This window comes from Rhinatrema bivittatum, chromosome 5 (assembly GCF_901001135.1).
Source record: "Rhinatrema bivittatum chromosome 5, aRhiBiv1.1, whole genome shotgun sequence".
NCBI lineage: Eukaryota > Metazoa > Chordata > Amphibia > Gymnophiona > Rhinatrematidae > Rhinatrema > Rhinatrema bivittatum.
In genome coordinates this window covers 127,725,820-127,753,223 of record NC_042619.1, presented here as the reverse complement: position 1 = coordinate 127,753,223, position 27,404 = coordinate 127,725,820, and the positions used below count along the sequence as shown (strand labels likewise).

Sequence of the window (27,404 nt, the reverse complement as noted above, 5' to 3'; positions counted from 1 at the left end):
TGCATCCTGGACCCAGTTTCTCTATATTGTAAAGTAAATGTAGCCATTAAATAGGCCTCTCTCCTGTTGTTGCCAGCAAATCTGTCTCAGAGATTTTCTGCAAGTCATGCTCAGAAAAGCACTCAAAGTTCATTCACCTATGACAGGCCACAATACAGCAGAGGCATCTGGGAATTCTTGGTTATCTGCTCGGCTGAGCCTGAATATCAAGTTCCTCCAGAACATGAGGAATCAGGGGATCCAGCTCATCCATGCAAAATAACCAGAGCACTTGTGGGTCATCCCTGTCCACTGGAGCAGAATTGTCATTGCTCATGCCTGCAGTATCTGCTGTGGAAGGGTCCTGGGGCACAGCTGGTGGCGGTACCACTGTGACAGGAGCTGTAGGAAATACCAGCCCTTCTGCAGGTTGAAACTGCTACACCTCCAAGTCTGCCTCTGCATAGGCTATATGCAGCAGCAAATGAGGAAAAAGGATGCTGCCTCTACTAATACTGATCTAGTGAAAGGTCATTCAGGGTATAAGGAACCCCTTTCCAAGAGAAATAAACACCCCAAAATTTGGAAAGGATCAGGACTACAGGTTATGTCTTCCATCATCTGCTGGAGTCAGAAATACTGAGGGATTGCAGGTAGCACACTGGGTTAGAGGGTGCCTTCAACTTTCTGACTCCATCTGCTGGAAGGGAGAGAGACAACCAGTGGTCTGGACTGATCCTGGTACATACAGGGAACAGACCACAGCTATCGAGTCAAAATGACATGCAGGGCTGAGCTCACATTTCCTATAACTCTGTTGCAGTTGAACAGAGGCAAAACCACAACTTAATCTATTCCAAACTAAGAACTATGCCTCAAGAAACAAAGCTTAAATGGCTTCTCATATTCCAAAGTGTTAAAACTTGCTACACTTTTATTAGTCCCGAGTGAAGAGCTCATTTGTATTCACATTCCCATCCAGCACTGGGATGCCTCACTGCTGAGGAAGAATTAAGAGCAATCACTATAAAGCCAAATAGTTAGATCAAGCTTTCCTTCATGTTTTCAAGTCTGCACATTTTTCCCATTATTGGTCCATTCTGAAGTTTATTAGACTGCTTTAAGACAGAATTGGGCTCCTGTGGAGAATTACTGATTACTCCAGGCTGTTCCCAAAATGTTCACAAGACTTTGCAAGCAAGTGTAAAAAATGTCAGACCAAGCAGCACATCTAACAGGTTTACACACATTTTATTTTACCATCCTAAATGTCAAACTTTAAAACAATGCCTCCACTCCAATGCAGTCAGGGTCAAGAGAAAATAAAGCTCAAATGGCAGTCCAGTTGAAGACATTGCTCAGTCTTGGTGGTATGAATGAAGAAACAGCAGCAGCCAGTTATGGTTGGTAATCCCGAGTAGTCTTGCTCTAGTTGGTTACTGGTTGGGGGAGGGGGAAGAAAAAAAGCCAGAGAAGTATGAGTTCTGAGTTATCAGGGCCACTACAGCTTCTGTTCTTTGAATTTATGTGTATTCCCCTATTCAATCCATGCTGCCACAGAAGTAGACAGGTAGAAAGCGCAAGGAAATTTGCTCTTGCATCTTTGTGCAAACCCAGAAGCAATGGTAATTGCTCAAGGTCTATCAAGAGATGCATTAGAAGCTATTTTAAAATCAGATGTCAAATTCCTTGATGCTTTTCAACATAAGGCTGACAAAGAATATTCAGTCTGCACCATGCCGAGCTTTTGCAGGAGTTTAGAAATGATCAAGCTATACATTGCTCACAGTTCACTGTAGAAACTGAGCTAATTTATGACTGACTAGGTATATGCAGCTGCAGTTTCATAACTTGTTATAATGCTGCTCTTATACACATTAAACTAGCTACTTCCAGGGCTGCAAGTACAAGTAATGCAAGAAAAGCATACAACAGTACCAAGTTATCTGCAACAAATGCTCAGCATTAATCCCATCCTTTTCAGTTTAAAATCAGATTCTAAATAAATGATTGTACCACATTCCTAGCCAAAAGAAAATGCTAATACATTTTAATGACTATTACTTCACTATTCATATAGTATGTACTAGCAATCTAGTTTGCAATATAATTACTTACACATTTTTCTACTTCCAAGCCATCCTTAAAGATAAGGAGAAAAGGAGTCACACCATCATCACGATAGTCCAATAAAGCCACCATACCATCTGGATTCATACTCTCAGTTACGTAGAACTTAGAGGAAAAAAAAAGTTTAGTGCACACATTACTGAATCAGTTGAGTACAAAGAATCCTCCAAAATGGCTACTTTAAACAGTTTTATATACTGTTGTGTAGACAAAAAGTTCATCTCTATGGTTCACATTTGAGCATCAATTAACACAGAAAAAGAAAATATAGTTTCTCATGAATATAACTCCCTAAAAGCAATTAGCAATAAAACTTGACATTCTAAAATCACACATCCATAAGGTTATAAAGTTTTCACTGACTAAAAAGCTAGATGAAAAGCAGATGAAGCAGAAGAAATCCTGTTCCTACAAACCTATCATAACTTTGCACATGACAAAAACCAATTGATCTGAAACAAGTCCCCTCTGTACAAAATCTGCAACTTCAATCCAAGTTTTTGGCCAAGTAGCACTTATGACATAAAAGGGCTTTTAGTTGTGCCAGTCTGTCTGGAAACTAGAAGCCAAGAGAAGGATTAATTTTGCAAAAAAGTTCTCCAATAGCAAGGTTATGTGAATTTGATGTTACAATTAAGGGGTGGGCTGGTTTAACACTAGTGCAACAATTTAATTTAGAAACTGAAATATAGAAATTAAGCTGCATTAGGTTATTGCAGACTATAATTCACTGTGCTAAGATTAAAAGCAGCACAATATACAGAAATATTTTATGCATTGGGGTACTATATTATCTAGGAATGATAGCAGGTTAAAAGAAATGTAGGAAATCCTATTTTTCAGATCTAAGTCTAGATACAGCTGAGTTCATATGGGGCATTGCTACTGTTTCCAATTTGTAGAGTCAACATGCTGGCACTTTCCCCACATGCCAGGGTTGCCACTTCTTGCAGGAGTTACCTCTCGAGGATCCATGGGAATTTTAAGAGCTAAATGGGCAGACTAGATGGGTCATATGGTCTAATGTTTCTAGGAGAAACATGTCTAGCCTGGGACCAGTAGTTCTGGTTTGCAGGTTTTTTAATTCATAAACCCAAAAAGGCTTAAGAACTGTTTGTTCTAGCTGTAATCAGGTATTGTATAAAGCAATGGCAACAGTGCTATTTAAGCACTGCAATTTAAAACTAGAACATTAGAGATGAAACAAGGGAGAAGTCAGTTTTGAAACCTGTCTCCATCTGCTAGCAGGGGAGCACGTAACCCATTTGTCTCAAGTCCATCTAGCTACATGCTAGGAAATGCAGATTTAAGGTAGGCAAGCTCAAAATGGCTCCCTGGAGGTAGCCCTCAGGGATAACGTGTGTATTTCCTCCAATTTGGGACCCACTGTACAAAGAACTAGTGCCACCACCCCTTGTTATAATAAAAAAAGGACCAACAGTGAAGCATTCCCAACAAAAATTAAAGTTCTTACTTGATAGTTTTTGAAGTTTGCAAGAATGTGTTTGACCATTTCTGGAGCTCCTGTCATGAAAGGCTTTACTCTTTCTGGCTTTGAGTCTTCAAGTTTGGCTTTGATTCTAAAACAAGTCAAGATAATAGCAAACAGCCTTACACTACTGAATGAATTAGATGGCTAGGATATGGTAGTTTATACATTACAATAAATTCTTGTAAAAATACCTAGGGTAAATCAGTACATGGAGAACTTTACTGGTAAACTGTCCTTCATGTGTCAAGCTTTTACTAGTCTATTCTAAACCAGCAATTCCCAACTTAGGATCTGATGCAAGAAATGTTAAACTGGGCTGCTGATTCCTATAATTAGTTGAGCTGCTGCCACAGGCCAGGCAAGAGCAGGTCCTACTGATGCAGGCCAGGAGAAAGGCCATTTTTATCCAAAAGGAGCATCAAGTCACACTGCCATGTGTCCAGCATAGGTAGGGGAGAAAGATGGACTGCAGACCTAGAGAGTCAAACCCTACTGCTGCATTTAGTGAGGATGTGGGTGAAGAGGGACCAATTGTGGCTCTCAGAACTTAGTAGCTACTGCTTCATAGGGGCAAGCAGCCAGGTGATCAGCCTTTCCTGCTACTGCCATGTACTTTGTCAGTGGCCAAAAAAGAGGAGAGGAAAGCTGTGCCAAAAAGTGAGAATGAGATGGGAAGAAAGGACAGACTGACAGTATGATGGGAAAGGGGAGAAGAAATGAGACAGGAATGAAGAAATAGAGAGTCTGCCATTGATCTGATTAAAGGGAGCAAGAATAGATGGCAGATTATCAGGAGTAGATATCTAAAGTAAATTCAGCTTTGAAACCTAACAGTCTCCATCTGCTAGCAAGAAACCATATAATCCACTGGTCCTGAGTCCATCTGGCTACATGCTAGGAAACATGCTTTGTATAGATGCATGGTGCTATTGCACCTTGAGTATTGTGCAGATCTGGTTGCCCCATCTTAAAATCTTAAGGATTAGGGCATTTTAGCTTGCAAAAAAAAAACAAACCAGACTGATATAAATCTTAATTGTATGATCATGAGTGGGGCTGGAACAGGTATAGAGATTGGTTATTTCACCTTTTAAATAAACTAGCAGCTAGTTGAAAATATTTTCTATAATTGTTTAAAATCAGTACATAAAGTTATGGAATCTACTGCCAAAGTATGTGGTCAAGGCAACAGTGAGGTTCAAGAGGGCTGGACAAGTTTCTGAAGTCCATAAACCGTTATTAGCCAAGTTGATTTGGAAGAGCCAGTGCTTTTAACCTGAACTGTTACCCGTCAGACAGGATGCTGAGCCTGGACCTTGTCTGAATCAGCTCAGCATTCTGTTTAGATGCTGCTTTACTTCATATTAGAGAAAGGGGAGGGTGTGTGAAAGCAAAAAAAAATATTCAAAGGAAAATTAATTTTATCTTAAACAAATACAGGGGACTGCGGGGGATGTGAGGGAAGAAAAGCAGCTAACATTCAGACAAGTTATAAACAGATAGAAGGGTTTGGGGGTCCTTAGGTGGTAAGCTATTAGAAAGTTGGCGGCTATGTTAGATTGTGGGTAGTTATCATATGTGGTGGGACTGTCCTAAATTGCAGCCGCTTTGGTGTGCAATCTTCCACTGGCTGTGTGATTTAGTGCCGGAGATGCCAACGCCCACGGCTGCACAGGCATTATTGGGCGCTAAAATCCCAGGGCTTTCTGCGGACCAAAATAAACTGGCTCACTTTGTTTTCACTGCTTGTCATTGCGAAATTGCTCGTCTGTGGAGATCCCCCACGGTTCCCACAAAAGCAGCCGTACAACATAGGGTGCATACCATTTTTTTATCATCAAAAATCACAGCATTTAAGCACAACCAGACTTCACGATTTGACATGCTATGGCGCCCCTACCAACGGTGGCACTCATCCATGACCTGACTTTTCGGGCTCGCAGTGACCCCTTTTGCTTTGACATATTTGTCTGCCCTTTGTGATGTGATTCTCCCTACCTTTACTAAATTCCATACTATTGAGGCTCGGGGGGGGGGGGGGGGGGTTGGTATGTTAAACTACCACCTTGATGTCGTTTCCGGTTTCCTACCTTTGATATGCAGAATACTGATTTGTGACTGTCACAGTTTCCAATGTATGACAGCTTATACTTGTTTATATGGCACTATTGGACTGAGTTTTGCTGTTCTGTTGCTATTCTCTATGGTTTGTTATACCTGTTCTTTCGCTTTAATAAAAAATTTTCCAATTTAAAAAAAAAAAAAAGAAAGTGGGTGGACAACAGGTCTGAAGTTATTTGTAAGGCTGTGAGGTAAACTGACAGCGTGTGATTGTGTGGGGAGGGGTGGAATTAGCATTACATAATATAAGATTTGCAATGCTGATTCAGACTAAGGGTCCATCAAGTCTAATCCAGGTTGCAAGTCCCTGGCAGGATAGCAAGAAAGATTCTATGCTGCTTACAAGCAATGGATTTCCTCAAGTCTACCTTAACGGTTCATGGACTTTTCTTCCAGGAAAGTGTCCAAACTTTTTTGGACCCAGCTACACCAACAGCTTTCACCATATCCTCTGGCAACTAATTCCAGAGTTGTTTAATAAAAAAAAAAATTGTCAAGCATGTCCAACTCCAGTTCAAGAGCCATAAACAAGCCTGGTTTTCAGGATATCCACAATAAATATGAAAGATTTGCATGCACTGCCTCTATTGTATGCAATTACATCTCATGCATATTTATTGTAGATCTCCTGAAAACCTAGACCATGTAGCTCTTAAGTGCATAAGAAATGGAGAAATTACTTACCTGATAATTTCATTTTCCTTAGTGTAGACAGATGGACTCAGGACCAATGGGATGTATAAAAGCTACTCACGAACCATGTGGGAGGCTGCCTGTGACCCACTTAGTACTGCCCTTGCAAATGCTGTGTCCTCCTGAAGCTGAACATCCAGGCGGTAAAACCGGGAGAAGATGTGGATAGAAGACCATGTCGCCGCCCTGCAGATCTCTGTGGGTGACAGCATCTTGGTTTCCACCCAGGACACTGCCTGGGCTCTAGTAGAATGGGCCTTGACTTGTAAAGGCAGTGGCTTGCCTGCTTCCATGTTGGCCGCCTTGATGACTGATCCAGCAGGCTATGGTTGCTTGTGAGGCCGCTCCCACCCCCCACCCGTTGTGAAGGACAAATAGATGGTCTGTCTTTTGTACGGATTCCTACCTTTCCAGGTATTTGACTAGGAGCCTACCGACGTTGAGATGTTGTAAACAGCCTCTTCTGAATTCTTATGCTCATCAGGTGATGGTAGCAAGATGGAAGTGAGACACCACTTTGGGGAGGAATGAGGGAACTGTACATAACTGGATGGTTCCCGGGGTGAGTGAGGAATGGCTCCTGGCAGGACAGTGCTTGTAGTTTGGATGTACGACGAGCTGAACAATGCCAGCAGGAAGGCTGTCTTCAATGTTAATAGTTGGAGAGATAGGACGTGGAGAGGTCTGAAGGAGGTTCCTGCTAGAAAATCTATTTTATTTATTATTTTTATATACCGACATTCAATCTGAGATATCACATCGGTTTACATTCAGGTACTGTAGGTATTTCTCTATCCCCAGAGGGCTTACAATCTAAGTTTTGTACCCGAGGCATTGGAGGGTAAAGTGACTTGCCCAAGATCACAAGGAGTGACAGTGGGACTCGAACCCTGGTCTGAGGGCCATGACATCCCACACTCATTCCTACAGAAGGGATTGTCCCTTCTGTAGGGACAATCCTTCTGGAACATCAACCTGGTCTCCTAATCTAGGACCAGGTTGAGGTTCCAAAGAGGCACTGGCCACTTTAGGGGTGGTCGGATGTGCTTGACTCCTTTCAGGAAGAGGGAGCTATCTGGGTGAGAGGCTATGCTGCCACTGTTCCGTAGCATGACAAGGCCACCGCCTGGTACCTTGATGGAGTTGAGGGACAATCCCTTCTGTAGGAATGAGTGTGTTATGTCGTGGTCCTCACACCAGGATTTGAATACTCTAAATCCTTGTGTACATTAAGTATGTGGAGAACTTGTGTGCGTGGAGTAGGGTTTTCAATTACTGCTCCCGAGTATCCTCTCCTCTTTAGGTGAGTCCTCTCAATAGCCAGACCATAAGAGAATCGAGCTGGATCCTCATGGAAGATCGGTCCCTGTTGGAGCAGATCTGTGTGGAGGTAGCGGCAGGGGGTTCCCTGCCAATAGTCTTCACATGTCTGCGTACCATGGTCTTCTTGGCCAGTCCGGGTCTATTAGAATTATTGGCCCCCTGTGGTGTTCTGTCTTGTGGATGATCGTGCCCAATAGGTTCCATGGCAGGAAGGTGTATAACAGTCTCCTGTGGCCAGGTCTGTACCAGGGCATCAATTCCCTGGGACTGGGGTTCCCACCTGTGGCTGAAGAAACTGGGTACTTAAGCATTGACCGGCTTGCCAGAAGGTCCATGATTGGTGTTCCCCAACAGTTTACTATCAATTGGAATGCTGTGGATGACAGTTTCCACTCTCCTGGATCTAGACTCTCTGCTGAGGTAGTCTGCTGTGACTGTCTTTCCTGGCAATGTGGATGGCTGAGATCTCTTGAAGATTCACTTCCGCCCATGACATTAGGGGGTCTATTTCCAGAGACACCTGTTGGCTTCTGGTTCCTCCTTGACTGTTGATGTATCAATTGGAATGGAATATCAATTGCTTCTAGGCGATTGATATTCTATCCCGACTTTGTTCCATTGCCCTTGGGCAGTTAGCTCCTGGAAGTGTGCTCCCCATCCTTGTAGGCTGGCATCTGGTGAGTAGGATAGTCTCGTTCCCTGGCTCAGATGGGCTTCTTGTAGCCACCATCGTAGTTGGGCCCGAACTCTGTCCAGAAGCTAAAGCCGTATGGTGTAGTTCTGGGACAGAGAATTCCATCATGATAGTGAGCGTTGTAGGGGTCTCATGTAAGCCTGTGCCCATGAACTACCTCCAGTGTGGATGCCATGAGGCCGATAACTTGTAGGTAATCCCATGCTGTGGGGCAAGGTTTGCTCAACAGGGTTTGTAACTGGGTCATCAGTTTTGATCTCCGTGTTGGTGTCAGGATGACCTTGTCTTGTTTGGTGTTGAACCGGACTCCCAGGTATTCTAGAGATTGGGAGGGCTGCAGGCAGCTCATTTGTGTTAAGCACCCACCTGAGGCTCTAGTAGAGTTTTAACGGTTGGTTGCCTGGTGGCTTTCCTCTGATCAGCCAATCGTCTAGATAAGGGTGCACTGATTCCTTCCTCAGTGTCGCTGCCACCACCACTATGATCTTGGGGAATGTCTGGGCTTCAGTGGCTAACAGAAAAGGTAGTGCCCGGAGCTGGTAGTGACTGTCCAGGATCAAAGACACGTAGAAAATACTGATACTCTTGATGTATCGGAATGTGTAGGTAGGCTTCTGACAGATCCAGGGAGGTAAGGAACTCTCCTGGTTGTATCGCTCTTATTACCAAGCATAGGGTTTCTATGCAGAAGCGGGGAATCTTCAGGTAACAGTCAACTGCCCTGAGGGTCCAGGATAGGTCTGAATGTTCCTTGGGAAAAGGAAAGGATGGCATAATGTCCAGTATTTATTTATTGTGGAGGCACCAGTGTTATAGCCTCTAAGGCTAGTAACCTGGTCAGTGTAGCTTCCACTGCCATTCTCTTGGAAGGGTCATGGCAGGGAGATTCCACAAACTTGTCTGGAGGGAGGTGGTGGAGATCCAGGTAATCTCTCAAATGGAGGACCCACTTGTCCTAAGTTATCTTGACCCATCTTTGGAAGAATAGGACAGTCTGCCCCCATGGCTTCTTCCTTTGGATGGGTCAGCTGATTTTCATTGTGGGGTGCGGCTGGGGCCTGGGCCCGAGCTAGCTCCCTTTTTATTGTGCTTGTTCCGAAAGGACTGGCTCTGGCCTGTGAGACAGGCTGCTTGATATGAGCTTTTATATGGGTTGAAGTGCTGTGATCCTCTGTCCCTGGAGGTCTGGGGGAAGGATTGCTGGTTTCTTATTCCTGTCCTCCAGTAGCTGCTGCAGTGGGGACTCTCCCTACTTCTTGGCTAGTTTCTCTAGCTTGCTTCCAGACAAGAAGCAATGGCATCCTTGTGAGCCTTGTTTTGGAGGATGTCTGCTGACCAGTTTTGGACCCAGATTTGTCTTCTGGCTGCCATGGCAGATGAGACTCCTCTAGCTGCTGTGCGTACCAGATCCGAAATGGTGTCCGAGGAATGATACAGCTGGTTCCAGGGCTTCCCCAGGAGTGTTCCTGGTCTGTGCTAAGCAGGCATGTCACCACGGCACAGCAGACTGATCTGTAAAGACAGTGGAGACAAAGGACTGTTTAGGATAGATTCCAGACGTCTGTCTTGAGCATCCATAAGTGTGCTCCTCCCTCCACTGGGATAGTAGAGCGCTTTGAGTCTGCACAGACCATGGCATCCACTTTCAGACATGCCAGGAGATATTTGGTGATGAGGTCCAGAGGGTACATGGCTGTCAGAGCCCAGCCCCCTTCGAACATGGTTTCTGGGGCCTCCCATTCCAGGTCAATTAGTTGCTGGATTGCTTGTAATAGTGGGAAGTGGCGGGAGGTCTGACAAAGTCCCTCCAAAAGTGGGTTTGGCTTAGGTTCCCCCAAGGCGCTTTTGCCTGGGATGGCAAGTTTTCAAGCTGTGCGTGACCAGGTCTGGAAGTTCGTCCTTGGTGAAGAAGTGTCTCATGGTTTGATGGGGTCCTCCAGGGGTTCTGACTCAGATGTCTGTGTCCCCTAAGATGGGGGGCTTCTGGGCAGTGGGACCACCTCCCTGGGCATAGGGTCCTGGCATGTTGAGGTCCTCTGGTGGTGCCTATGACTGCATTGTAGGAGGCCCTGGTTGCATGTGGATGAAGGTATGCAGACCTTTGAAGAATTCCACCCAGGAGGTAGAAGCTGGGTCTAGACTAGGGGGTGCCATGTCCCTGGGGAGCAGTTTGAGGGGGGTACCACTGTGTGATGCTAGGACCGGCATACCACTTGAAAGGCTGGGGTCCGGAACTGGCTGGATAGGGCCATGAGTTGGGTCCCCTAGGGCCTCTTCGCATGGTATACACAGAGTCCTGGCCTCATGCTGTGCTGCTCTAATTGGCATGCTGGGCAAAGGCCCTGAGCTTTCAGCTTATTTTCAGGTGGAGCCATGGTTTGTGCACGCACAATACACTTGTGAAGGTGTGTAGGTTTAGTGAGCGTGGGTCGAAGTTATGCACCCAGCACAGTGAGCACGTGGCTATGCGCTTCGCTTGTGCAGGTGACATGTACACAAGGTAATTGTGCACACTGAGATGGCAGACAGGGCCAAAATGGTGACTGCGACCATGCAGACAACCTTGGAGGGTCTCCACGTGGGAGGGCCCTCGGGTCTGACCGGGGGTCTAGCCCTGCTAGGGCCGATCAACCTGGTAGCAGTGGTCCCAACTGGTGACCTGTGTGTCTCAAGCTTTGGAGACTTAGATTTCTACCTTTCCTTGTCCTGGTGCTTCCCAGTTTTGTTCCAGGCGGTCTCTGGCTGGATAACCAGTAAAGAACAGGGATATGATAATATCTTTGTACAGGTCCTTGGTGAGGGCCTCACCTGATGTACCTTGTTCAGATCTGGAGATTGTATCAAAAGGGATAGACAAGATGGAAGCAGTGCAGAGAAAGGTGACAAATGGTGTGGGGGTTTATATCAGATTTATAAGGACAGGTTGAATGAACCAAGTATGTATACCTCCTGGAGGAAAGATGCAGGGGAGATTGATAAAAGTCTTCAGTTGCATGAAAGGTATTGATATACAAGCTTCAAACTATCAGGCCCATACAGTAAAGTCCGCGGGAGAGCTGGCACTCCAAGGTGAGCACCCACTCTTCCAATGCGTGCCCAGGCACCTCTCCTGGGTGTGCAATTCTGTATTTAAATTAGGGCCTGTGCTAATAAGGTACTAGGGACACCAGTTTCCAGCGTGAAAGCAGAGCCCTCTGCAAAGGTCACGAGCAAAAGCCCAAGGAACCAAATCGATAGTGGAAGCCACAGAGCCCAGAACCTGGAGATAGTTCCATACTGTGGGGCTCAGGAGGCCAGGGAAGTGCTGTACCTGAGAGATGAGGGACTGGGCCCTGTCTGGGCAAAGAAATACCTTGCCCATGCTGGTATTGAAGTGTGCTCCCAAGAAGTCTAGTGATTGAGGGAGTGAGGCTGCTCTTGACAATCCATCCCAGGGACTGGAGGAGCTGTAGGACCTTTTCGACCGCCTGTTGACACAGGTCCCTGGTCTTTGCTCGATTGAGCCAGTTGTCCAGAAAGGGGTGCACAAGGATTCCCTCCTTTCAAAGGGCTGCTGCCACTACCACCATGACCTTGGTGAAAATGCAGGGAGTAGTCGCTAGGCTGAAGGGTAGTGCCTGAAATTGGGAATGCTGATGCCCCTTGAAGATCGGAATGTGGAGATAAGCCTCATTCAAGTCCAAGGAAGCCAGGAACTAACCATGGTGATCTGCTGCAACATTTCCATCCGGAAGAGTGGGACCTTGAGGGCTCTGTTGACCATCTTGAGATAAGGATCCTTCCATCCAATCCTCTATCGGGAACTATGAAGTAAACAGAATAATGGCCTGCCCCCTGTTCCACTGGAGGCACAGAGAGGATGGCTCCCAGGGCCAGGAGTCAGTCGAGTGTCTGACATACTATGAGCTGCACGGTGAAAGGAGGAACCTGTCCCTTAGGGGCAGAGAATTCTAAAGCTTTAGAATATCCAGGATCCAGTGATCAGAGGTAATTTTGACCCACTCATAGAAAAGTGGAAGACGTCCCCCTATCCTGGGCATAGAGGTGTGGGTCAGTACACCTTCATTGTTAAGACTTGGATTGGTTTCCTTGGGAGGTGAGCACCCTCTCGCCTGACACGCACAGAGGCCACTGTGTGCTATTTAGTATGCAAATGAGGGTCTGTGGTAAAAAGAGGCACTAGGGACACTAGCACGTCTCTAGCGCCTCTTGACAGGAGCTGTGGCTGTCAGCGGCTTTGACAGCAGATGCTCAATTTTGCTGGTGTAGGTTCTCAAACCCACTGACAGCCACAGGTTTGGAAAATGGACGCTGGCATAATTGAGCATCCGTCTTCAGACCCACGGGCAGATTTTAAATTTTTTTTAAATTTGGGGCCTCTTGACTATATCGCTGATATTAAGTCAGAGGGTATCAGCAACAGCAGAAATTAATGCCAGCCTTTGGGCAGGTGTTAGTTTTTGAAAGTAAAATGTGCGGCTTTGCTCCACCAGAGTGCACTGTACTGTATCAGCCAGACTACAATGTTAAATATGGGGAAGGTCCTGTCTGCAGGTTTTAGTGCTTACACTGTATTAAGCTTGATCCATCCAAGAGAAAAACCACAGAGAAAGTGTTCCATCTGTAGCATAAAGAGGGGGAACCGCAGGTTATTCCACTCATCTGCTGGAGTCAGGAATACTGGAGGGATGTAGAGGGTGCACCTGCTTATATAGGGCACCCTTTGAGTTTCTCTGACTCCATCTTGCTGGAAGGGGGACATAACCCACTGTGGACTGATAAGAAAATTATTATTTACCTGCTAATTTTCGTTCCTGTAGTACCATGGATCAGTCCAGACAGTGGGTTATGTCCCCAATCCAGCAGATGGAGTCAGCACAAGCTTTGAGGGGGCGTATCCATATATACTACTACCCCCTCTGCAGGAGTTCAGTATCGAGTATATCAAAGCCCGAGTAGAAACCCCCGAAGGATCAAGTTTGTGGAAACAGATAATGAAAACAACTGTAACCGCAACAAGTAACTGCAAACATCCTACCAACTTGTAGGGAGCTGTGAAAAACAGCGAAAAGAAACAACTGTGAAGACACAGAACACTGCGAGCAAGAAGCAGCACAGAGCTGAGCAGGATCAAGAACCCAAACGCGGTGGGCGTCTGGACTGATCCATGGTACTACAGGAACGAAAATTAGCAGGTAAATAATAATTTTCTTTTCCCTGTACGTACCTGGATCAGTCCAGACAGTGGGATGTACCCAAGCTTCCCTAAATCGGGTGGGGTCCTGCGAGGCCTGCTCGGAGAACCTGCTCGCCAAAGTGTCCAGAGACCGAAGAGGCGAGGTGCAGACGATAGTGCCTCGAGAACGTGTGTAACGATTTCCAGGTGGCTGCCCTACAAGTTTCCTGCGAGGATACCGAGCGAACCTCCGCCCAGGAAGCCGCCTGAGAACGTGTAGAATGCGCTACGATTCCGGGTGGGGGAGTCCGACCCGCCCCAATGTAAGAAGCAGCAATGCCGGCCTTCAGCCATCTGGCAATGGTAGTCTTCGAGGCCTGAGACCCCTTCTTAGGACCGGCCCAGAGTACAAAGAGATGGTCAGAGGTTCGGAACTCATTTGTAGCCTCCAGATAGAGGCGCAGAGTGCGCTTGACATTCAAGAGACGGAGAGACTTCGGCTCTGAAGAAGAGAAGGACGGCAACTCCGTCTGGTTCACATGGAATGCAGAAACCACCTTCGGAAGGAAGGAGGGAACGGTGCGAAGCGAGACTCCAGAGTCGGAGAAACGGAGATAGGGCTCTCTACACGACAGAGCCTGCAGCTCCGAGATGCGCCGAGCGGAACAGATGGTCACAAGAAATACAGTCTTGAGAGTGAGATCCTTTATCGTTGCGCTGCGCAGCGGCTCGAACGGTGGTCCCGACAGGGAGCAAAGCACAAGGTTAAGACTCCAGGAGGGACAAGGGTCCCGCAACGGAGGACGCATATGCTTGACACCCTTGAGAAAACGAGCAATGTCAGGATACTGTAGAAGAGAGCCCCCATCGCTCCACAGCGAACCAAGGGCGGCCACCTGAACCCGTAGTGAATTATAGGCGAGCCCTTTTTCCACCCCCGCCTGTAGAAACTGAAGGATCTGAGGTACAGAAGCCTTAGCGGGTCTCGTAGCCTGGCTGGTACACCACAGCTCGAACACAGGTCGCCGACGTCGATGTCTTTCGTGCCCGCAATAGCGTGGATACTACCGCCTCCAGGTAGCCCCGACGCCGGAGGCGGCGCCTCTCAAAAGCCAGGCCGCAAGACAGAAGAGTTTTGTCTGCTCGAAAAATACCGGGCCCTGATGTAGGAGCTGGGGGAGGTGCCCCAGCCTGATTGGCCTGTCGATCACCAGCTGTAGCAGGTCCGCAAACCAGGGTCGCCTGGGCCATTCTGGGGTGACGAAAACCACGGTCCCCTGATGGCTTTCTATTCTGCGGAGCATCCTGCCCACCAGGGGCCATGGTGGAAAAGAAAGATATGGCGGCCACGGGAGGACCAGGGCATCCACTCCCTCCGCGCTCTCTCCGGCGACTGAAGAAGCGTGGAGCCTTGGCGTTGAGAGCGGACGCCATCAGATCCAAGTGAACGATCCAAGTGACCGATGAACGAGAAGTTGCATTGCTTTGTCGGAGAGAGACCACTCTCCGGGTCCAGCAGTTGACGACTGAGGAAGTCCGCCTGGACGTTGTCCACACCGGCGACGTGCGAGGCCGCTAGCCGGACGAGATGACGCTCCGCCCATTGCATCAGCAGCGCCGCCTCGAGCGCGACCTGCGGGCTGCGCGTGCCTCCTTGTCGGTTGATGTAGACCACGGTGGTAGCGTTGTCCGATAGGATTCTGACTTCTCGGTTCCGAAGAAGCGGGAGGAAATGTCGCAGAGCTAGCCGGACCGCTCTGGTTTCCAGACGGTTGATTGACCACTTCGCCTCCACCGTGGACCATGTCCCCTGCGTGGCGCTTCGATCGCAGACTGCACCCCAGCCTGCTAGACTGGCATAGGTGGTCACCACCACCCAATTTGGCAGATCGAGGGACATGCCACGGGCCAGGTTCGGCGGATCCAACCACCAGCCCAGACTGTCCCTGGCATTCTGTGGGAGCGGGAGAATCATCTGATAGTCCTGCAATACTGGTTTCCAACGGGAGAAGAGCGCCCACTGTAAGGTCCTGAGGTGCACGAAAGCCCAAGGTACAAGGTCGATGGTGGACCCCATCACTCCCAGGAGTTGCAGGTAGTCCCAGGAGGTGGGCTCTGGTAACGCAGAGAACCGTCGTGTGTGATCCCGCAAGGATTGAGCTTTGTCCTGGCGCAGAAAAACTTTGCCCAGTAGGGTGTCGAAAGTTGCCCCCAAAAAAAAAACCCAAGCGTTGCGAGGGCATGAGGGAGCTCTTGGAGAAGTTCACTACCCATCCCAGGGAATGTAGAAACCGTACTACTCGAGTCACCACTGAGCGTCCATGATCGAATGACTTCGCCCGGAGGAGCCAATCGTCCAGATAAGGATGAACCAGGATGCCCTCCTTCCGGAGAGCTGCCGCCACAACTACCATGATCTTGGTGAAGGTGTGCAGCGCCGGCGCCAATCCAAACGCGAGAGCCGTGAACTGAAAATGCTGGTCCAGAATTTTGAAACGAAGGAAACTGTGGTGGTCCGGGCGGATGGGAATGTGCAGGTAGGCCTCCGTTAAGTCCAGGGAGGCGAGGAACTCCCCCCGATGCACCGCCGCAATCACTGACCGGAGCGTTTCCATGCGGAACCGAACGACTCGAAGGGATTTGTTGACTTCCTTGAGGACTAGGATAGGCTGGAAGGAACCGTCCTTCTTTGGTACGACGAAATTGATGGAATAGTGGCCTGAGCCCACCTCTCCGAAGGGCACGGGCGCAGTAGCGCCTATCTCCCGGAGTCTGTCCAGAGTCAGCTGCACCGCTCCTCTCTTGAGGTCCGAGCCACAGGGGGAAAAGATGAACCTTCCCTGCGGGGGGCGGACAAATTCCAATGCGTAGCCGTGTTTTATGGTATCCAGGACCCACTGGTCCGAGGTGATCCGTGCCCACTCCGCTTAGAAATACGTTAGTCGGTCCCCAATCCTGGGGACAGGGGAGTGGGCGAGACTGGCATCATTGTGAAGACTTGGTATAGGGGTTCCCGGTTCCGGGAGTAGTGCGTGCGGGCCGATGCCCGCAGAAGGCGCGCAACCAGGGCTGAGACCTGGGGGCGGATGGCCGGGAGCCTGTCTGTCTGTAGCCCCTGTAGCGCCGTTGCGCTCTGGTCCGAGAAGAAGAAAACGCTCTGGATGGTCGAAACCTATCCTCCGGCAGCCGATGAACAGCGTTCTCCCCCAGGGACTTGATGATCTGGTCCAAATCCTCCCCGAAGAGGAACTTGCCCCTGAAGGGAAGAGAGCCCAGACTGGACTTAGAGGACGTATCAGACGCCCAATTGCGTAGCCACAGTAGTCGTCGTGCTGCCACTACCGAAACCATGGATCTTGTGAGGACCCGAAAAAGGTCGTACGAGGCGTCCGCCCCATACGCCACTGCGGCTTCTAGCCGATCTGCCTGGGCAGCCTCATTGGACGGCAGGTTCTGAGACGTGAGGAGTTGTTGCACCCAAAGGAGACTAGCCCGCTGGGCAAGCGAACTGCACATCACCGCCCGCATACCCAGAGCGGAGACCTCGAAAACCCGCTTAAGGAAAACTTCCAACTTACGATCCTGTGTGTCCCGCAACGCCGCACCTCCCGTCACTGGGATAGTCGTCCTCTTCGTGACCGCCGACACTGCGGAGTCCACCTTTGGGACCTTGATGAGGTCCAGAAAATCTTCGGGGAGCGGGTACAGCTTTTCCATAGCCCGGTTGCTCTTCAGGGAGGCCTCCGGGGTGTCCCATTCCCTGGTGAGAAGTTGTAAAAACGAGTCATGAATGGGAAAAGCCCGAGCCCTCGGCCGGAGTGCCGCCAGGACAGGATCTCCCTTCCTTGAAGAAGTGATGACAGCGGGAGCTACTGGGGCAGGCGGGTCTGGTGGTGGATCCAAATCTAATTCCTGGATGATCTGCGGGATGAGGTCGTCCAGCTCTTCCCTCTGGAAGAGGCGTAGGGTACGCGGATCATCCCCCTCCTGTGTGCCGTCCCCTTGTCCCCCGTCCGGGAGGTCAAGTCCATGTCCCGCTGGGTCTGGCACCGCCCCCACTGCCGCGGGCGTGGATCGGACCCGGGTAGGAAGGCGGGAGGCCCCCACTCCCGGAGGGTCGGGGGGGGGGGGCCGGCGTCGAGGGCGACATCCGAGGGATCTTAGGAGGGGGGGGGTCCCACAGGTGCTTCCAGCCCCTGCAGATAAGCGGTATGCATGAGCAGGATAAACTCCGGAGAGAACCCCGGCCTGCTCGGGTGCGCTTCGGGGGCGGCGTGGTTCCTGCTCCCTGGCTCTGGGTGCTTGGTTCCTGCACCAAAATCGGGGGAACACCCCCGCTGGTAGAGTCCTCCAGGGATCCGTTCTCCCTCGTGGCCTGCGCCTCAGGGCGCTCAGAATGTAAAATGGCCGCCGTTCCCGCCAAAAATGGCGGAGTGGCCGGCCTGCACCGCCCGGGCAAAAAAGAGAAATCAGTCAGGGACTGTGAGGTACCTTCCCCCCCGGGAAGGCATCGTGCACAGATGCCCTCCCGGGAAATCCGGGACCCCGGGTCTCCGCAGGCCGCACAGCGGGACGGCCGCGGCATCGGGATCGCTGCAGGAGAAAAGAAAAAGCCACGGGGGGGGGGGGGGGGGGGGGCCACGCGCACAAAGGCGCCGCTGCGGGGGGGCCCGATCGGCCCGCACTGCCCGCTGTCTGAAAATAGAGGAGGGTGCCGCGGGGGGGCCTTCCTGGCCACATGACCCGCCCCAGACATCTTTCCCTAAATGGCTCAGCAGCCCATGAGGAGCTGTAAAATGGCCGCGGGTGAGGGAGTAAAGAGCGAAGAGGCCGGCTCCACCGGCTTTCGCGGGCACCGGGGGCTGAGCTGTAAAGGAAAAAACTACAAAGGAAAAACAAACTTACCCCTGGCTGCAACGAGAAATAAACAGCAAGGCCGCAGAGAAGAGACAAGGAAGATAAGCCACTCCCCAGGAGTTGAAAGAACTCTGCCTTTTTTTTTTTTTTAAACTTAATACAAACTTGATACAAACTTGATCCACAGAAAAAGACAACAAGCCATAATCAAGCAAGAAAGTGAAGGAAAAGGAGGGGAAGCCTGATTCCCCTACTCGCATCTGCTGGAGTCAGAAGATACTGAACTCCTGCAGAGGGGGTAGTAGTATATATGGATACGCCCCCTCAAAGCTTGTGCTGACTCCATCTGCTGGATTGGGGACATAACCCACTGTCTGGACTGATCCAGGTACGTACAGGGAACTGAATATATTACAGGGAACTTGAGATAGTGACCAAAACAGCATACAATACTCAAGGTGTGGTTGCATCATGGAGCAATACAGAGACTCATTTATTTATTCTTTCAAGCATTCTATTTGCTTTCTTGCCACTGCCCCACACTGAGCGGAGGATTTCAACATGTTATGGGTAACACCACCTAAATCCTTTTCTTATTTGGTGACTTCCAATGTGGAACCTTGTATTGTATAGCTATAAGGCTGGCTCTATGCATGGTTTAGAAGTGTTACCGCAGAAGAGTTAGCCACAAACTTGTATGTGCAATACACTGATCTGCAAACTTGAAACCCCAATGTCAAACTAATTTAAGAAAGCCTGAAGACAGATCAAGTATGGCACAAACTCAGGGGTGAGGTGAGAAGATAAGAGACTGGTACTAAACAAAGGAATCAGTCACTTTTAGTGACACAACTAGACTGAAAAGGGAAGAGCCATCAGAAGGTTACTGAGACAGCTCTGCAGATCACTAGTGGAAGGGACTTCACCTGTACATACTATTGTACTCCTGGGGGAATTCTGCGTTACTGCAGAATTCCCCCTGCTCAGAAAATAGAGACCCCAGCATGCAGCAAATAGAGCACATCCCGTGGCACACAGGACACGCACCACTCGCAGCGAAGATGAAGGCCCGGCACACCATTCAGTGCGAAAATAGAAGCCCCCCCCCCCCCCCATGTGCTGCGAACGGCACGTGTCCCGTGCCATGAGAGAATGTTTGCCAGAGAGGGGAGGGTGACAGAGCATGGGAGGTAAGAGAGGGAGCGGCGGAAGGAAGAGAAGGAGCCTATATGAGGAGAGGTTGAGACAGCTTGGTTGATAAGGGGAGTGGGGGGATGCTTGAGTGAGTTTCAGCAAGAGGGAGCCTATGAGGAGATTGTGAAGGAGTGTGTATGTGTGAGACAGAGCCTGTGTGAAGGGCTGCGTGAGAGAGACATAGGTAGCCTGTGTAAGGATGTATGTGTGAAAGAGAAAGAGGAGCTTGTGTGGGTGTTAATGCAAGAGAGTGCATTAACACCCACACATTTTAAGTTACTACTTTTAAGTAATAACTTAAAATGTAAAGACTCATGTAAATTGTTTTTCAGCTTTGACTCCATCTGCTGGAGGGGAGGCATAACCCAGCAGTCTGGGCTAACCCTGGTAAGTATAGGGAAACTGCTATTTTGACCAATATAAAGTTTGCAAAATTCCCCCAGGAGTAATACTGTTCTAGAGAACTCAGAACTCCTACACTGACTAAGAACCTAGTGTGGCAAAGAGAATACAATCCAGTACCTTATGTCTAATTTAAATGAGGCAGAGACTCTTCTAAAATCTGAAAAAGGAATAGTGGATAGATTTATTTATTTTATTTATTTATTTCACATTTTTCTATACCGAGCTTCATGGTTGAATACCATATCAGATCGGTTTACATCGAACGAGGGATAGAAACTTGTAACAAAAAACAGAACAATAAGTTATAATCAGAAAGAGAGCAAGAAAGTTACATTGAACAAGGACTATAAACTTGGAGGCTTTACAGCTTTGGAAGTAAGAGTAAAAAAGGCCCGAGTAGGGCCATAACTTAAAATCAAAAGTCATAAGATAGTTTAATTGCGGAGGTATTGGATAAGAGGCATCTCACAAAGAAGGCATGGTTCCATGGCTCGTGAGTAGGATGGTAGATTATTGTGTGTCTGAAGGATCCAAGAAGGCTAGATTGAGATATTGAAGGGATGTTTCTTCATAGAAAGGGTAGTAGATACATATAAAAGCCTCTTGGTGACAGAACATTGATAGTGAGAAACAGTAAAGCCAAAAATACAAGTAGCATGCTTAGTATTGAGCACATAGGAAAAACAGGCAGCCAGCCATCTTTCTACCAGTTCTTTCAGTAGATGAAATGGATTCAAGTATGTAAAGCTGATAAATCAAGAATCTGCAGCATTATGAGTATTATACATGGCATTAAGGATTGCAGATAGACAAGTAGTACAAGCACATCTGCTTAGAAAGCATCTTGCCAGGCTCAAGAACGTAAACATTTCATGGCTACATTCTAATGTAGCTAGAGTTTAAAGGCAACTCATGGGAAACTTAAAGTACTAAGTTACTTAACCAAAGTGTGTTAATGTTTTATATTGCTAAACATACATTTTTCCACATCCATGATACAGGCTGATGCAATAAAACGTGTAGGAGAGCTAGTGTTCAACGCAAGCACCTGCTCTCCCGACGCACGCCCAGGCACCTCTCCTGGGCTCGCGATTTTGTATTTAAGTTAGGGCCTGCACTAATAAGGAGTTACTAGGGACACTAGTACATCCCTAGCACCTCATTAGCAGAAGCAGTGGCTGTCCATGGGTTCAACAGACACTTACGGCTCGATCCAGTAAAGTCCGCGGGAGAGCGGACGAACGCCCGCTCTCCCGGCGCGCGCACCGGCCCCTTGCCGGTGCGCGCTATCCAGTATTTAAATGAGGCGACGCGGTGCAAACGGGGAAAAGGAGGCGCTAGGGACACTAGCGCGTCCCTAGCGCCTCCTTTTGGCCTGGAGCGGCGGCTGTCAGCGGGTTTGACAGCCGACGCTCAATTTTGCCGGCGTCGGTTCTCGAGCCCGCTGACAGCCACGGGCTCGGAAACCGGACGCCGGCAAAATTGAGCGTCCGGTTTTCGGCCCGACAGCCGCGGGCCGAATTCAAAATTTTTTTTTATTTTTTTTTTTTTTTACTTTTTTTTACTTTTGGGGACCTCCGACTTAATATCGCTATGATATTAAGTCGGAGGGTGCACAGAAAAGCAGTTTTTACTGCTTTTCTGTGCACTTCCCTGGCGCCGGAAGAAATTAGCGCCGACCTTTGGGCGGCGCTAATTTCTTAGAGTAAAATGTGCGGCTTGGCTGCACATTTTACTTACTGGATCGCTAGGGAATACCTAATAGGGCCATCAACATGCATTTGCATGTTGAGGGCGCTATTAGGTGCCGCGGGCGGGCCGCGTGTTTTCCTCCCCTTACTGAATAAGGGGTAAGGGAAAACACGCGTCCAGAGCAGGGTGACAGTGCGCTCCGACGGAGCACACTTTACTGGATCGAGCTGTTAGTTTTCCCAGCATCTGTTTTCAAACCTGTTGACAACCACAGGTTTGTAAAACTGATACCAGCAAAACTAAGCATCCCTTTGTGAACCCACCAACTGGTAGGCAGATTTTTTTTTATTTTTGGTGCCTCTGACTTAACATTGCTATGATATTAAGTTGAAGGGTATACAGAAAAGTAGTTTCTGCTTTCTGGTACACTTTCCTGGTGCTTTCTACGGTTAACGCCCACCCTTGGACAGGCATTAATTTCTGAGTAAAATGTGCAGCTTGGCAGCACATTTTACTTTTAGTGTTCTGGGGGTAATAACTAATAGGCTCATCAACATGCATTTGCATGTGATGAGTGCTATTACCCCTTACAGCATAAAGGGTAGTAGTGTCTAAAAAACATGCACCAAATGGGCTGAGTGCACTGTAAGATATGGTCAGAGTGTAGTTCTGCACTTAACAGTCTCAAGAAAGCAACACATTCTCATACTATTATAGAGCATTCAGAATCTAGACTTGTTTATCCCTGAAGTTTGTTATGCAGTAAGACTAAAAATGAAAGAGGTCATTATCAAAACACAAACAGTTGTATCCACCCCATTAGGAAGATCAGCAGAAATAGTAATGAGTTTTGCACAAAAACTCAAGTAATCTGAGTTAGACTTTTCACTTACGTTTTCATATAGTCTTTGATATAATGTTTGTAAGCATCTTTTGTGAACGCGGTTTCCTGAAGTCTGTGGTTCAATATTATGTCAATACCAGTGACAAGGGTGGTTTCTGTACCCTCGCCTTGCGATTCAAGAGAGGCATTTCCACCGATAAGGGAATCATGGATAGCACCCTCCTGCCTTTTGATATGCTGCAGAAATAAAACGTTACTAGTAAATGCTATAGAAACTGCACCTGCAAAGTTTTTTTCCTTTTAAATTTTTAGCTACAGTTGCAGTGGTGAAACCCCAAACGACCACTATTGCATGGCTGTAAATAGCAAGACTACTACAAACTATTTACAGCTAGGCAGTAATACTCTTGCACCAACTGCTACCAAAGACTCCACCGAGTACAAATTAAAATTTCAAAGGTCTTCAATTCCGCGGCTGGGCCCCAACATACCTTTCATGCCTACAACTGGCTTGCGACATGCAGATAGCAAAGACGCAAGCTTGATACTATTACATCACAGTTATAGTATTTGGCGACTGCAAGAGATGATTCATCTCGTCTGGCAAAATAAATCGTTCCGATTGTATAGGCCTTCACTAAGAGTTACAACCGAATACTGTTTCTTTGCGTATAAAACGAAGTTTATATAGATACAAAATCCATTAGTGAAACAATGTGTGTAAGAAAAAGTCACAACCACCGGTAACTCATCTGTCAGTCGTTTAGGCGGATCTGCATATTCCAAGCTCTAGCCAAGATTTAAAAAAAGAAACACACCTAAAGCTAGTTAGTTTAATGAACAACGTGGCCGGGCAGCGCCGCTCCTCGTATTTGACGAACTTTGTTCCTAGCTACCAGTAACAGCCCGCAGCTTTCTCCGCTTCGCCGCGGGGCGGAGGCGCCACCGTAGGCCGCGGCCCCCCCCCCCCCCCGCGAACACTCACCGTGCCTTCCACTTCAATGCACAATCCGTCCTTAGTCTCCTTGAATTTACAAGCGTCCGTGAACACCTCATCGTCTGCAAAACAAGAATCGGACACTATGCGTCAGGCAGTGGCTTCCTGCCCTACCCTCAACAGTTCTTTGTCTCCGGGGGTTCCGGTATGCGCCGTCTCCGTTATCCCGCTCCCCTCCCACCCAAACTACTCGGCAGCGGTTACCACAGCCCTACCGGGAAAGGAAGGCAGGCACACGCGCGCGCTCTATGGGCAGAGGAAGCTAGCGAGCGGAGCGCGCGCCTGTCCCGCCCGCCCGCGCTCTGTGCATCCTCCGCCCCTCGCCATCCATCCGGGTAAAGCAGCCGCGGCCTAGTGCCTAGGAGTTTCCAACCCGCCGGCCTCTCCGAAAACCAACATCCCCGGCTCCGAGGCCCCCCAGAGCCGAGAAATAACCCCAGGGCCCACTCGACAGATGCTGGCGCCACTCCCTTACTGCTGATGATATCCCTGAAGATGAGCATGGCGGTGGATGGAGGAGGAGACGAGCCGGCTCACTCGGGACGGAGGGCACGCAGGAAAAGAGTGAGTTAGTGGCTGCACCAGCTCATATACGCGATACGTCGCTCGTACGTCATCAGTTAGTGTGCACGGGGATCTCCAGAAGGTGCTGACGTAGGACGCAAGAAAAGCCGCAAGTGCTGTGAAATAGTGACTATCAACATCCGGTTGGGGTTGATCTTGGTGTTGTGCTGCTGTGCCGACGGGCGTCCACTGCTCAGCACTTCCTTAAACTAGTAAGTAATAGTAAATTAACTAGGGATACAGAGACCAATATTGAAAGTCATTTGGCGCATAACTCACAAGTTATCTGGCTAAACGGCGATTCCCCCCCCCCCCTTCTTTAATAACCCCGGTATCCGGCTAAAATTAAGGGACGTTTGGGGAACGGCCCGGGGTGAGGTTCAGTTGGCCCATAATTTATCCGACTAACTCCGATTTTAGGCGTTAGCCGAATAGATTTTTGGGTTAACTCTAAACTTGCCCAGAAGCAGATCTAAGGTTATCCAACTATTTAAGGCCGGATAACGTTAGCTTTAACCGGCTGTATTCAAACGACTATTGCCGGTTAATGGCGATAGGCAGTTAAAAAAAAAGATGTAGCATGCTGATTCCTCCATTCAACATAAAACAAAGGGGTTTAATAGCGCGTACCATACCCCCATGCCCCAGACCCCTCAAGTGTGATTAGAAAGATAAAAGATATTGGAAGGTGGTGGCAGTGTCCACGTTCCCCCGCCTGGTTACCAAAAGTCATTGAAGGATGCCCCCTTTCCCCTCCCACCCAGTATCTCTTAAACCAGCACGGCCATCTGCCCATCTGTGCCGGTACCACGTTATGATGAAATCCTGGGCTCTTGCAGCAATGCTGGAAGCATAAACTAATTGTTCTCCGTGGTGTCAGGGTCTGATGTGGGTTGTTCTTCCTAGTTTCTGTCAGCAGTACAAAATATTGGGGGTTCTTGACGGGGTTAGGGAGTTCAGGGTGAGTTGCCCGGGCGGGGGAAGGTGGACTTGTCTGAAAAATAACTTTTTAGTTAAATTTTTTATTTGGGGCGGACTAGGATGCCTGCTATCTTAAAGCTTTTTGGGGGGAGGAGGGTGGCTGGAGAAATTTATTATTTATTTATTTAAAACTTTTCTATACCGACTTTCATATACAATATCAAATCGGCTTACATGGAACTAGGGTAACTTAACACACAAGCAGAGGCAACGTTACAATAAAACAGGGGGGAAAAACTTGGAGGTGGAAGGAGACAGAGATAGATTGAGATAAAGAGAGGTAGTGGAAAGGGATGACTTGCTCGGACATAGTTCGGTTACTTAGAGGGAGAAGGCGGGTCAGTTCAACAGTTGGTCTCATAATACAGTGGATTTTATACAGTGATTATATAACAAAAGAGATTATATACAAGGTTTATACACGAGGCTTATATGCCGAGGATTATTTACAAAGTTTATATATATATATATACTGTGGTTATGTAGCAGAGGGTGCTAAACAGGATCAACTACAATTCAGAGGGAAGGAGGATAAGGAGGGCAAGGGAAGGGGGTTTATATGCAAGATAAGTGGGACGGAGTGCTTGAAGAAGGCAGGGGGGAGAGCGGGAAAACTAAAAAAGTGGGGGGGAGGTGAAAGGGAGGCAGAGGGGGGTAATAATACTGAGGGGTGAGGAGGATGTGGCTGAGGGGGCTAAGTGAAGGCTTATTTAAACAGCCAGGTTTTTAGTTTTTTTTTTAAAGGTTTGAGTACAATGTTCCAGGCGTAGATCTGGAGGCATGGAGTTCCATAACTTAGGGCCTGCTAAGGAAAAGGCCCGTTCTTTGGTCGAAGTGAGGCAGAATAGCTTGGGGGATGGTGTATGGATTGATCCTTTGTAGGCAGACCTGGTGGGTCTGTTAAATGTACTATAATGTAAAGAGCCATTTAGCTGAGTGTGCCAATTGTGCAGGCACTTGTGGATAGTGAGGCTCTTGTGGATTATTCTGAAGTGGATAGGGAGCCCGTGTAGATCCTTGAGGATAGGAGTAATGTGCTCCTTTTTGCGGGTATTGGTGAGGATTCTGGCTGCTGTGTTTTGGATCATTTGGAGTGTTCTTAGGGAGGCCAAGAAGGAGGGAGTTGCAGTAATCGATTTTTGAGAACAGAGTGGTTTGGAGGACAGCCCGAAAGTCGTTGAAATGGAGGAGGGGTTTTAATTTCTTTAGAAACTGAAGTTTAAAGAAGCCGTCTTTTATAGTGGTGTTAATTAATTTTTTCAGGTTCCACTGATCGTCCAGATTGACTCCTAGGTCTTTTACTTGTTGGGTGGTAGATGTGTTCAATGAGGCCGGGGTGGGGGTGGAGGGATGGTTTTGGTTGGTGGAGATGAGTAGTAGTCTTGTTTTTGTTGGGTTGAGAGCAAGATTGAGGTTGGTAAGGAGCAGGTTAATCAAGTTGAGGCAGTGGTCCCAGGTCTTAAGTGCCTTGGTAATGGATTTGGTTATGGGGATGAGGATTTGGACATCGTCCACGTATATATAGTGGGTAAGGCCTAGATTAGCTAGGAATTGGCAGAGGGGGGCGGAGGTAAATATTGAAGAGTGTAGAGGAGAAAGATGAACCTTGAGGGACACCTCGAGTAAGGTTTACTGTTACGGTCGTGGACCCTTGGGCTGGCCAAGACTGCAGATGTTTCACTGCGGGGACCCACAGCGAGCGTCACAGCCGGGAGGCGTCGCTGAAGAGAGACTCCGGAGAAGACTTCGCCACTGGAAGTCTGAGGTCCCCCCAGGAGGAGCCCGTAGGGACCCGGACCTCTTGGACTTAGGTGAGACCCTATGCGACCAAGGATCCAGGAAGCAGTCGAAGAGATGGTCGATGAGGACGGCAGGACCCAGGAGACTGGAGAGTCTTCACCCTCGGAAGCCTGCGGCTCCCCCAGGAGGAGCCCGTGAGAGCCAGAGCCGCTGGGACTTAGGAGAATCCCCTGGGCCAGCAGGAACTGGATACCTGAGGAGACGGAGGAAGCAGAAGTCGGAGTTCAAGAACGAAGCCAAGCCAGAAATCAGAGGTCCGAAGCCAAAGCCAGGGGCGGAAGCTGGAAACAGAGTCGTTGAACAGAGCCAGATCAGAAGTCCAAACCAAAACCAGGGGTGGAAGCGAAGACGAAGTCAATGGACAAAGCCGGGTCAGAAGCCAGAAGTAGAAGAGATGGTCCAAGATCCACGCAGCAACTAGCAACTCAGGGGACTGAGTGAACCTCATTGCAAGGCACTGAA

General features: G+C 48.5%; 1 protein-coding gene and 1 non-coding gene across 2 annotated transcripts; both read right to left on the bottom strand.

The window, feature by feature from the left end:
* Nucleotides 1-1,209: 1,209 nt before the first annotated feature.
* TPT1 (tumor protein, translationally-controlled 1) lies at nucleotides 1,210-24,228 on the bottom strand. Its single transcript, XM_029602904.1, has 6 exons — nucleotides 24,073-24,228; nucleotides 23,586-23,659; nucleotides 22,650-22,837; nucleotides 3,584-3,689; nucleotides 2,098-2,214; nucleotides 1,210-1,418 (listed from the first exon to the last, which is right to left on the bottom strand). Exons 1-6 carry the CDS (start codon nucleotides 24,098-24,100, stop codon nucleotides 1,416-1,418), a joined length of 516 nt encoding a protein of 171 aa, XP_029458764.1. The 5' UTR covers nucleotides 24,101-24,228; the 3' UTR covers nucleotides 1,210-1,415.
* Nucleotides 1,505-1,635, bottom strand: LOC115093152. Its single transcript, XR_003857185.1, has one exon. It is a non-coding gene; the product is annotated as a small nucleolar RNA SNORA31 (small nucleolar RNA).
* Nucleotides 24,229-27,404: the final 3,176 nt, after the last annotated feature.

Excerpts from the sequence above, each read along its gene's own strand:
- TPT1 (XM_029602904.1), bottom strand. The coding sequence starts at position 24,100 with ATGCTCATCTTCAGGGATATCATCAGCA. Across the intron at positions 22,838-23,585 it reads GCATTGAAGTGGAAGGCACG|CATATCAAAAGGCAGGAGGG; the intron begins GTGAGTGTTCGC and ends TTATTTCTGCAG. Across the intron at positions 3,690-22,649 it reads ATCAAAGACTATATGAAAAC|AATCAAAGCCAAACTTGAAG; the intron begins GTAAGTGAAAAG and ends GACTTGTTTTAG.